Source organism: Crassostrea angulata, chromosome 10 (genome assembly GCF_025612915.1).
Source record: "Crassostrea angulata isolate pt1a10 chromosome 10, ASM2561291v2, whole genome shotgun sequence".
NCBI classification, from domain to species: Eukaryota; Metazoa; Mollusca; class Bivalvia; order Ostreida; family Ostreidae; genus Magallana; species Magallana angulata.
The window spans coordinates 3,019,907-3,032,234 of record NC_069120.1 but is presented as its reverse complement, the minus strand read 5'-3'; the positions used below and the strand labels follow the sequence as shown (position 1 = coordinate 3,032,234).

Below are 12,328 nucleotides of genomic sequence, written 5' to 3'. Positions count from 1 at the left end.
AGATCTCTCTCTCTCTCTCTCTCTCTCTCTCTCTCTCTCTCTCTCTCTCTCTCTCTCAGTACTATACATGTACTCTTGTTGATATATAAGTCTTGCAGTTTTTTGTATTGCTGTTTCCATTTAACTGTTCTATAAAGTATAAATATAAATACACGTAACTCTGGTGATTTATTCCACAGAACTGATTGTCTTCTTTTTTTCATTCTCCATTCCTTGTCAGTCTATATCTTCCCCTCCTTTCTGATGAAATACCTAGTCATTGTAAACATTTAGAACAAGGAGGTGAGGAGGTAAGGTCAGGTGAGAATCTAGACTGCCAGGTTGGATCATTGCTCTACATATAAAAGCTCTGCACCACAATCTGTAAAGTTAAATAAATCTACGCTGTTGTTCTTATTTATCTCAACTCAGAAAATATAGGAAAAAGTTTTTGGTTTCTAACAATGGATTTTCTTAAAACTTTTGTAAGTAATATATTTTTCGAAATATAGGTATAAAAGAATATTTTTATATTCTTTATTAAGAATTTTAAATTAATCTAATTAATCATTCAGTCAGCATTCTTGATTTTGGTAGGCATTAGCATAAAAAGCCTCTGTGTGATTTGATAAATTTTTGCACTTCTAATGCATGCAGATCAGGACATTAATTAAATACCTGTGGTTTAAATCTTATCAGTACACATGATTCCTGATCAGTTTAGTTTGATCTGCTTGCAAATTTTATAAATTATATACAATAGCTGCTTATTTAGTGCTATTTGATCGTGTAATACGAGATAATAAATAGCCAAAGGCTAAAATCTTGAAAACTCAGTGAACTGTGACAGCACTGACAGGATATTTACCTATGTATATATACAGCTGATACAGCTGATAAACACAGCACTGCGTGTGGAAATTGAGGTCAGGGTTCATTCACAGAACCTGACAGGCCCGTAGTGTTTTTTCACTTGACAGCCTATATTATAGTGTGTTAAGTTGTATGCGTGGCATTTCACTGAAATCCTTAGTGCAGTACCGTCTACTTCTGATCAAATGTCGGAAAAACTTATCTCTCGAAGTGTAAGTCTGTCATGTTTTCATTGCTGCTGAAATCAATAATGTCTTCACAGATAATGTATACGACGTCTTTTTTTTCTTTCAAGTTTCTTTTAATTATTTGTTTACTTAGGACCCCTGAGAGGTTTGGAATGAGATGCAGTGGTTACACTGTGCCATTGAGTGTGTTACTCGTTTAGCTTCACTGCTAACTCAGAGGTTTATATTTTAACTTCACAGCCATTTACTGAGGTGTTTCCATTTTAAGTGTGTATTGATCTGCAGTATTTCTATGTCTGGAGATTTCACACTTGTTAAAAAACATTTCAGTTTATTTTAACTTAATTTTTAACATAGCTAATCTGCTGTGCACTTGATGATGAGTGCTTTGATGTTAATACATATAAATTATAACTCATCTGCCTCTACATTTATATTGTAAAGCTGGACTAGAGAAACCTAAGATTTACAGAGTTCAGGTTAAGGGCATGAGAAAACAAAGTATATGATGAGTAAAACAAGTCCAGTGTTGATTTACAGGTTTAAGATTCCTTTAAGCAGTTGCACTTAATCCATCCCTCAGAGCTATTGAGAACAAAGTATGTGAAGTTCAGGAGAAAATAGGATGATTGAGATAATACTTAAAAAGTATTTTGACTATATGTTGTTTTTTTTTTCTGCAGGCAATACAGAGGGCGACCAATGTGGCCTTCCAGAAGCACCATGTGACCCGGGACAAGCGAGGGAAGGTCCTGGGAGCTAAGGGGGGGTTCCGGGGCTGTACCATTTGGCTGACCGGTCTCTCAGGGGCCGGGAAGACAACCATTTCCTTCGCCCTGGAAGAGTACTTGGTCAGCCAGGGAATCCCTGCTTACAGTCTGGATGGGGACAACATCCGTACAGGGCTGAACAAGAACCTGGGGTTCACTCCCGAGGACCGCGAGGAGAACATCCGACGTATTTCTGAAGTTTCCAAGCTGTTTGCTGATGGGGGTATTGTCTGCATCACTGCTTTCATCAGTCCATTCAAAAAGGTACATCAAAGAGTACAGCTCTTATAGGATTTCCTTGAACTGAAATACTCAGTTCCTGTTCACTGTTAAAACAATCACCCAGTCAATAGCATAATAATGCCATTTATTTTAATGATGTTAACTGTGATTATTTGTTGAAGTTGTGCAGCTCCGATAAATTATTTAATTTGGTGGGTCTTTTATGGGAAATTGTTCAGGAGATTTGAATTTTTAACGTATGTCCTTGGATAAGAGCTAGAGAGTGGTAGAATTACACAGGACTAACCCAATTTACTTGATAAGAGGTAATGTTTGATAGTAATAGAGGGGGGAAGGGGTCCGTAAAGACAGGTGCGCTTCATGTGTTACAGTAGGTCTATAGGTACAGCCAGGTTTCTGCGTTACACCCCAACACCAACAAAGGGAGAATCTCCAGGTAAATATCTTGTGTTTCAGTTGAAAAATTTCATGGTACGCAAGTTTTATGGTCCGTGTCATTATAGAATTTTTAAGTATGGACCAAGGTATAATGTGCGTGCTTTTTAATTTCTAATCAAGAAAAGTAAACCATGCATCACAAACATATAAATGCTGCTTAATCAAATGCACAAAGTGACATTAAAAGAGACCTTCCCACTGTCTTGCCAAATATTTCATTACCAGCCACTTGTGTTATGTAATTTTATTTGAACACATAAAACAGGAGCAAGAAAGAACTCTAAAGCTCACTGAAGCAGGAAAAAATGTCATTTATTTCTCTCATCATTTGATGCAATTTCTCAGAACTTATGTTGATGTGAGCAGTACTCTTCCCACCAGTATATAGTTGAGTTTTTAGTTGAACTAGTTGTTACAGTAAATCAATTCATATTCAAATGTATTTAATCCTAACCGGTTTAGATATTATTTATAAGATACAGGGATGTGGTTTGCAAAAGCACTTTCTTCTACGGTATGAGTTTTTCCGTGCCACTGAATCATTTTCAATGCACATGTATATTTAACACCAATTATTTCAACTTGCAATTTCAACCATTTTACTACTTTTAAGTTGAAATATTAGATTGCTGATAAATATATGTAAATTTGGTAGTAAATGACATATTCTATAGTAAAATGATGCAGTGAAAAAAATATCAAATGAACAAGTGAGAAACATTGGAGATATATAATTATGTAAAAGGTAAAAAAAACATGCAGTTTGCTTCCAATTTCAAGAAATTACCGGGTAATCAAGATTTAATGTCAGTTTGATCCTCTATCTCATCAAAGTGAGTTTTAATAGCAGTGTTGTATTTTTGGGCATAATTTGGATTTGAAGTATGCCATAACTATGTGTAGTGTTAACTCTAGGGTTGAGAGCTAATTTTTGTAACTTTGTCATGTGTATTGTGTTTCATAGAATTAAGAGAGAGCTAATGCTATAACTTTATGTACGATAAACTTTAGAACTTAGAATTAATGCTCTAACTATATGCATTGTAATCTATAAGATTATGAGAGAGTTAATGCTGTAATTATGTGTATTGTATTATGTAGGATCGTGAGCGAGCCCGGGAACTCCACGAGGCTGCTGGTCTGAAGTTCGTGGAGTGCTTTGTGGACACGCCCATCGAGATTTGTGAGGAACGAGATGTCAAGGGATTGTATAAGAAGGCCAGAGCTGGAGAAATCAAAGGTCAGGAACATCTCAATGGAAATAACCTCTCTTACTTTCTTATCTCTAACTGGCTGTGTATCTGTCATTTCTTTAGTTTGATGTGACTTTGGATTGTTGTAGGATTTACGGGAGTGGACCAGGCCTACGAGGCCCCTGATGATCCGGAGGTCCTGCTGAAGGCTGGCAAGGACACTGTGGACGAGTGTGTCCAGGACATTATCACCCACCTAGTGGACATTGTGAGTACAGCAAGGCACCCTGCTCTCTCTACTCCACACCAACAGTCATTATCTATACAGAAAGTAAAATGTCTGACCCTTTTCATCATATTTTGTAGGAGGTGGTACCGAGTGGGGCTGTACGCAATGTGAGGGAGTTGTTTGTACCGGAGAACCGCATTGAGGCCACCAAGGCGGAGGCTGAGCAACTTCCGGCCCTCAACATTAACAAGGTGAGTCAACAGGTAACATGTAAAACTCACATTAACAAGTGAGTCAACAGGTAACAGGCAAAACTTGCATCAACAAGTGAGTCAACAGGTAACAGGCAAAACTTGCATCAACAAGTGAGTCAACAGGTAACGGGTAAAACTTACATAAGGGGAGTCCATTACTAAACTTTACAAATAACCTTAACATCAATCCATGCATTAACAAAACCTTAATCTAAAAAAAATGATGAGTTAATTGAATGTGTGATAAAATGAGCCACAGTGCAATCAATAAATCAAAACCGTTTCAGTGGCTCATCAGAGATAACAATCAATAAGCATTATCTCAAAATGGCAACACATTTATTTAGAATAAATAACATGTATGCTTCTTTGGGGAATGTGACCCACTACTGATACCCAGAATTCTTTCACAAAGAACTAAGATAACTCATTCTTTAAAGAAAAGAATTACTTATTTTAATGAAATGTAACAGCAGCTGTTTGATAGACATCTAACAATTATTGATCCTTCATTGACACAACAAATATTCAAAGTTGAAAATTCACAATGAGACCATAGTACCACAGTCATCAAGACAACAACTGTCACCTCAATATTGATGTCAATCCAACTCGCCTATATTCAGAACATTAACATAGCCTTCTTTATTTTTTTTTATCGTATCCCCCCCCCCCCCCAAAAAAAAAAAAATGTAAATATTATGTTGCAGCTGATGTTGGCTACAAAACTGGGGAGGGAGGGAATTCATCATAAAAAGAATATTTTTGTTTTGATTGATGAAGAAATTCTTTCTTTGTGAATTAGAACTCTTGACCAATTTAGTAAATTTGTTTGATATACTCTCTGCTTTAATACTCTGTATCTGTGTTTGCAGCTTGACACAGAGTGGACCCAGGTTCTGTCTGAGGGGTGGGCCACACCCCTCAGTGGGTTTATGAGGGAGAGAGAGTACTTACAATGTCAACACTTTGGATGTCTGTTAGATGGTATGTACTTCATATTCATAAGTCAAATGATTATTTATCAAGGAAATCATGTCTCTGCTTGCTTCAGTTACTAGTATTCATTTAGTAAATACCCAGGAATTACAGATCTCGCATAAATTTCACAAAAAAAACCAATTTGCATGATTTTCATATGAGAAAATTTTCAGGTGAAAGAATGGGGATATACCGGTATATGGGCCCCGGTAAAAAGTAAAAAAAAAAAAAAACAAGATTCGAGTGAAGCATAATTTTTTATCTCACATCATTTACTGATATTTAAACTGTAAGAGATAAAAGATTTGTGTATATGAAAAGCACAAAGCTTTACAACATAGTAGGGGTCAGCCAACTTTCGTGATTTTATTTAGAAAATCGAGACGGGCATTCATTTCAAAGCCATTGTTTACCTTCAGCCTAACTGAGTACAAACTTTTGAAAAAGAAAAAAGATGCATTATACATTTAGAAAACTCCTGTGAAAATAAGAAGTTTGTACAACATTAGGCTGGTACAGTTTAAGAAAGGAAAAATGTATGAAAAATTCAAGCTTTTTCCTGCGTGACCCCTGTTGAGCCCATGTATGGAATAAATTATTTCAAATAATCATGTGGGTTTTATCAACTTCGTATGGTCAGGAATGTTTGTTTGATCTCTATGCTAATATGTACTTTTAAAAGCTTAATTCGTTTTGGGGGGGGGGGGGGGTTTCAGACATAAAATAACACATTAGGTATAATTCACCAAACATTTGTCAAATGATGCACTAACAGAATAATGTTGATTTGAATGTCTCCTCCCTCTGATTTAAATAGAAACAATTCAAATAGGTATGAATTTTCCAGATTTGGATTGTGTATAGCCATTTAAAAATCCTGAAAAGTTTAAAATGTATGCTAATTTTGGTAAAGTTAAGTGTGTATTTGAATAAGAAGTATGCAGTAGTGCTTAAATATATATAAAAAAAGCAAATTGTTGATATTTTCTACATAAAAACAGCACTGAAAAAGGGCCCATTCTCTATAGCTTTTTTAAAAAGTGCACTCGTTCTTCACTTGAAGTTAATTTTATGTTTAGAGCTAATGAAAAGATTTTTTGATAGGAGCGTAAAAAAAAATTTATGTGAGAAAATTTCTTGAGTCTAAAAATATTGTATGTGAATTCATATTGATGAAAAGTTTTAAGTAAAATTCATGTAAAGAAAAGTTTGTATGAAATCACATAAAATTCACATGAGGCCACTATATCTTGTACCCTTTAATATGCTAACCAGCATTACATTTTGTACAATAATATGATATCCAGCATCACATGTTACAGTGATTTGCGTACCAGCAGTACATGTTGTACGATTTCATTCTACAAAGGGATGCACCCTCTGTTCTGATGTTATTGATGTTGGTAAAGAGTTGACCTTGACCCTGTGTTTTTAGGTGGGGTCACCAACCAGTCGATCCCCATTGTCCTGCCGGTCTGTACCGAGGATAAGGAACGGCTGGACGGCTGTGCTGCCCTCACCCTCAAGTACGAGAACAAGAGCATAGCCATCCTACGGAATCCCGAGTTCTATCCGCACAACAAGGAGGAGCGATGCTGTCGACAGTTCGGCACCAGTAACAGAGGTCATCCCTATGTCAAGGTCAGCAAGATTACATGCAAAGCAATTCCTACTGGAAAAAATAACATTAGAAATACATGTGTATACTTGTTGTGTTGAATTCAGTATATTTACATTTGCAAATATGTTTCCTTATGTGAGCCTATTAAATAGCGAAAACGTTCAATTCTGTATGAACTTTTTCATGACGTCACTATGATCATAGCATGCGCTTATCGCTTGTCACTTGGATTATTGTTTACATTAAATCTCGGTAATTTTTACAGTTCTGAACAATTTATCTTTCTCAAATGTAAATATAAGTAATAAACAGCAATGTTAAAAAGTTCACCAGGGCTTCTCAGGATTTGATCACATGACCAACCAACTTTATATCCCGGTGAACTTTTTAAATTGCAGTTTATTTCTTAAATAAACCAGGCTTGGCAAGGAACAGACTTGTAAATATAGAAGCTTTTTTTAAAATGAAGTTGATGAAGAACTAAATCCTTTAATTACACATATATGATTTATTATTTTACAGATGATATATGAAAGTGGGGACTGGTTGGTAGGAGGTGATTTAGCAGTGATAGAGAGAATAAAATGGAATGATGGACTGGATGAATACAGACTGACACCAATGGAACTACGAAGCAAGTTTAGAGAATTGAGAGTAAGTAACGTTTTCATCATCAAATGATAAATTATCAGAAAACTTCACTGTAACAGATGTTAGTGAATTACAAAGATTACGAATACTGTAGATTCCTTATTTTAAATGAGTAAATTAAATTAATAATATAAATTTTTAAATCACGAGAATATGAAACTGTGAACGCCAGATTTGTATGATGATCTTTAAAAGTCTACATCCATCCGAAAAATAAAAGCAGATTTTAAAATCCGCAAGATGTGCTCCTCGGAATTTTACACGAATATTAATTCCGCGCTTTTAATGAGGAATTTACAGTAGTGTTATTATTCAGGCTGATGCCGTTTTTGCTTTCCAACTACGCAATCCTATACACAATGGGCATGCACTGCTGATGGCTGACACAAAGCGCAGACTGTTGGACAAGGGCTACAGTAAACCAGTATTACTGCTCCACCCCCTAGGTGAGTTTATAGTCAATCTTTGCCCAGCATATATGCCATAACCGCATGCATTTCTATTTAGAGTTCTTTTGGAAAACACTTCTTATTGTTTCAAAAGCAGCACTTTATACCAAGTGCAGAGAGTAAAGATTCATTTTGTAATGAACCGTCCTCAAAGCTCAGGCAGATTTTGTAATGAACCGTCCATAAAGCTCAGACAGATTTTGTAATGAACCGTCCTCAAAGCTCAGGCAGATTTTGAAATGAACTGTCCTCAAAGCTCAGACAGATTTTGTAATGAACCGTGCTCAAAGCTCAGGCAGATTTTGTAATGAACCGTCCTCAAAGCTCAGACAGATTTTGTCGACTGCTTCAGGTGGGTGGACGAAGGATGACGACGTACCGCTCCCAACTCGTATGAAGCAGCACCAGGCAATCCTAGAGGAGAAGGTCCTAGACCCCGACTCCACCGTTCTAGCTATCTTCCCATCCCCCATGATGTACGCAGGACCTACAGAGGTAACAAGCAGTGGTCCAAGGACAGACCAATGTCTTAATGATAAAGAGTACAGAGTGCTAACAATTATGAACAGAATTCATTCCATAAAATGGACTAGACATATCTCATCAATTTCCATCAGTCCTTCATACACTTTTTTTCTATATTTCCATGCTTCAAAATATTGATGAGTTACGATTCTTGGAGTTAGAAAATATGATATTTGACACTGTCTGCTAGCTTAAAACAGAAAAATATTGAAAATACACTGTACTTGATCAGCATTTTTTGACCTTATTTTTTTTTATTTTTTCCTCGCAAACTTTTAATATTTTTATAAGAAATGGTTTAACAGAGTATTATATTAATTACAATCTGTTTGTCTGCAATAGGTACAGTGGCATGCCAAGGCCAGGATGTCAACAGGGGCCAACTTCTACATTGTGGGTCGTGACCCTGCGGGAATGCCACATCCGGATGGTACCAGGGACTTATTTGATCACACACATGGGGCGAAGGTTAGAGTCATAGATTTTGTCTTTAAAAGAGAGATTACAAAAACCTAGCAAAGATATACTAGCAATTTTTGAGAATCCCTGTAGCTGCAGAACTGTAGCTCCAATGGTTGATGGACCATGGAGGGACAGTTCCATCCATACATGTACTGAAAACTGTATACTTATCGTGCACAAAAAGTTGCACAAGGTTTTGGACTTATTAAACAAATTTAGGAATATATTAGATGTAAATAATTTCATACTACTGATTCACCACTTTACTTGCCTCAAATGTTTTCCTTAACCCAAACCAAATGCAGAAAGCAAAGTATGTTTATTTCATGTCATGATCAAGAGTCACCATTTTTACTGTAAACTAACTACACCCTTTCACTTTACTGGAATTGTGAGATTGTTAATATGCAGAGGCAAGTGAATTAATGACATCTAATGTACAATGTCTGAAGAATATTTGGTGTGAATATTTACGGAATATTTTCCTAATTAAGTTAATAATGAAGTCCAATATTGTACACATGAATAAACAATTTATGTATGGATGGAACTCTAGCTCTATGTGCATGGTCAGTCAACATGAATTTCCGATGGAGCTACAGTTCTGCAGCTAGAATCCCAGATAATAAAATGTTTTACAGCAATAAATGTTTGATATCATCGTAGCCTGTTCTGAAATTCATTAATCATAGTGTATAAATTATTGTATTGGGAAATGTTTGCAAACACTGAAGTCTTACAAAAATAACCACTCATTTCAAAATGAAACACTAAAATAGACTACACATGACATGTTAATAAATTTTACCCCCACCCCACCCCCCCAAAAGATGCATTGATATTGTAATAAACACATTTTATACTGTAAATACAGACTACAATTAGTGGCAATAGTTATTTGTGAATGATATTCCTTTGCAAACCAACAAACAAATCTCCTACATGAATCAAAGATAGCTGATGGAATTCTTATGAATATTTGGTTCACACAACTAACCAGTATGGCTTTATTTTAAACTCAGGTTTTGACCATGGCTCCAGGGCTAACCCAGTTAGAAATCGTACCCTTCCGAGTAGCTGCATACAACACTAAATTGAGGCAAATGGACTTCTACAATCCAGAGCGCAAGGAAGACTACGACTTTATATCTGGAACACGCATGCGTAAACTGGCGCGGGAGGGACAGAATCCCCCAGACGGATTCATGGCCCCTAGAGCCTGGAAGGTCCTGGCAGAGTATTACCAATCCCTAAAATAGTAACAGGAAGTGACATCACAGACCAGTGGACCTGATCAGAGGAGGACTGTTTCTTATTTATTTATTTTTTTCAACTTTTAAGGACCAAGTTTAAACTTTTTAAAGGCATTTTTTCATAAACATTTTGAACAAACTGCTGTTAATGGCTGAGGACCAATTTACAAACTCTGTTATACTTCAGATAGTTTATACATAAGAAAATTTAAAACTAATTTACTGTTTATTGATATCACTGTTTTTGAAATCAGTTGAGGTTTGTTTATTTGACGTATATTTTAGTTCGTATATTTACATTTTTACTATATTTTGTTATTTGTTGAGAATTTACATCTACAAATATGTGTCTCCATTATATGTTATGTCACACATCTCTACCTGTTTTGTAAGTGTCTTTACCTGGGGTGTCACCTGCTTCACCTGTTGTTTTACCTGTAGACAGGTGAGGTGCTGTAATTGTGCAGCTGCTGTTCTGGTCCATTGATTTGTGTCACTTTGAAATTAGTGGGAGTAGAAAAATAAACGGATTAAATTTGAGGGAGCCAAAGGGATTAAAGAACTTAATATATACTAACTGATTTGTTGTTTTACTTTGTGATTGTTTTATGATACTACTTGAACTTTGACCCCTGAGATCGCAAAGGTGGTACTGTAAACCAATTTTTATTAACCTGTCAAAAAATTTGTAATTTTCATGAGAATGAAGAATGTATCTCACCTCGATCGTATCCTTTAATGTCTCCTACTAGTAGGATTATTGGCATTGACTTGGTTTGCACATAGTCACTGTGAACCAGAGTATGGCTGGTAAATGGACAGATAGACGTTGGTTTACAGTAACTGTCAGACTCTTGGGCGATTGACCTTAAACGCCAATATTCAAGGTCAATGACCAGGGCTGCGTTTTACAAAAGAACTTACGAAAAAGTCGTAAATATTTTCAGCCTCATGGAATAATATTTAAAGAACAAAACCTAGATATAACCATATTTATAAAACTACTCTGATGTCATTGATAATATTTTGCAGCTATGTAAATGAAATATTGATTTGTTTGTTTTTAATTAGCATTCATTAATTTGGTCGTAAGTCGTAAGCTGTTGTAAAACGCAGCCCAGAACGTTATTTGACAGCAAATGTGTTGAGTTTAATATCATTCTATTATTATTTACATTCCAGATGTAGTTATCGCTTATGAAGTGAGAAACATAAAATATGTGTAATTGAAATCAATCTACATAATTTGATTGCATTAATATAACCATTCATAATTCGCTCACCAACTGAGTGAGGAAATAAGGAACTCATGTTTGTAAATGAAGTTATCTTTCTTCGGGCATGAAATTTAGACCGATGGCTGGTAAACACTTAACAGTGGGAACGCGGTGTTATACGGGCTTATATATAATGTCCCACCCTTTAATCCATTATTTTTACACACCCCATCCTCCTTGTGTGGTATAATCTTAAGGAAATGTCTCGGAGTTGGAGTTGGGAGGGGGTAACGTTTATGTAATCATGCGCGAATCTAGAGGGGGGACACAGGGGGTATTGACCCCCCCCCCCCCCTGCAAAATTCCATTTCTTTAAATTTACATTATGAAATTACCAAAAATATGCCTCAGACACCACCGGCAAACTCAAATAACTGTCGGAACCCCCCCCCCCCCCACCTTGAAAAAATATTTTGGATCCGCGCATGAGTAGGGCACTGTTCCTACACGTATCATATGAACCGCGCGAGTCGTCCCTACAGACTGCTCTGTGACAGCATATAATCAGACATTGATTCCAAAGACCCCGATGTTTGTATTTTTGGTGCAGTTCCTTTCTTCTTCAGTCACAGTTCTATTATATAACGCGGGCAATCAATGTAAATGAATCCCCGCCGCTTATGTTGCTTTGTACCAAGTGTAAGTGTACGCGAAGACAAACAAACTTAAACGATTTCTGGTAGATATAAATAACAGGGGATTGTTTCTGGTGTTGACAAGGCGGTGTGGAGTGTCCTTAGGTTACAGCACAGACTTGTTATGTGGTCCGGATAATGATTTCCTATATATAAAATATACACCATTGTTGCTCTTCTGCATAATTTACAAAATACATTCTTCTTTTGTATACTTGTCTCCTTAGTCACCTTGTCAACTGAACTCGAACATTTAGGTTTGATCGTAAAGAGTAAATTCGCGGATACAAAATGTTGTCGCTTTTTA

General features: G+C 36.2%; 1 protein-coding gene across 5 annotated transcripts in view; it reads left to right on the top strand.

The window, feature by feature from the left end:
• The window catches only part of LOC128165547 (bifunctional 3'-phosphoadenosine 5'-phosphosulfate synthase-like), a 29,054-nt gene extending 18,368 nt beyond the window's left edge, over nucleotides 1–10,686 (top strand). For 3 of the 5 annotated variants that reach the window (XM_052830189.1, XM_052830190.1, XM_052830194.1), the window contains exons 2-12: nucleotides 1,724–2,074; nucleotides 3,593–3,731; nucleotides 3,834–3,952; nucleotides 4,051–4,164; nucleotides 5,043–5,154; nucleotides 6,584–6,789; nucleotides 7,292–7,423; nucleotides 7,737–7,866; nucleotides 8,222–8,364; nucleotides 8,737–8,862; nucleotides 9,879–10,686. In XM_052830189.1, the coding sequence (XP_052686149.1) occupies nucleotides 1,724–2,074; nucleotides 3,593–3,731; nucleotides 3,834–3,952; nucleotides 4,051–4,164; nucleotides 5,043–5,154; nucleotides 6,584–6,789; nucleotides 7,292–7,423; nucleotides 7,737–7,866; nucleotides 8,222–8,364; nucleotides 8,737–8,862; nucleotides 9,879–10,115 (1,809 nt within the window). In that variant the 3' untranslated portion in view covers nucleotides 10,116–10,686. Of the gene's footprint in view, nucleotides 1–428; nucleotides 465–901; nucleotides 1,065–1,723; nucleotides 2,075–3,592; nucleotides 3,732–3,833; nucleotides 3,953–4,050; nucleotides 4,165–5,042; nucleotides 5,155–6,583; nucleotides 6,790–7,291; nucleotides 7,424–7,736; nucleotides 7,867–8,221; nucleotides 8,365–8,736; nucleotides 8,863–9,878 lie in introns of those variants that run through there. The other 2 variants (XM_052830192.1, XM_052830191.1) reach the window with 2 other exon arrangements.
• Nucleotides 10,687–12,328: the final 1,642 nt, after the last annotated feature.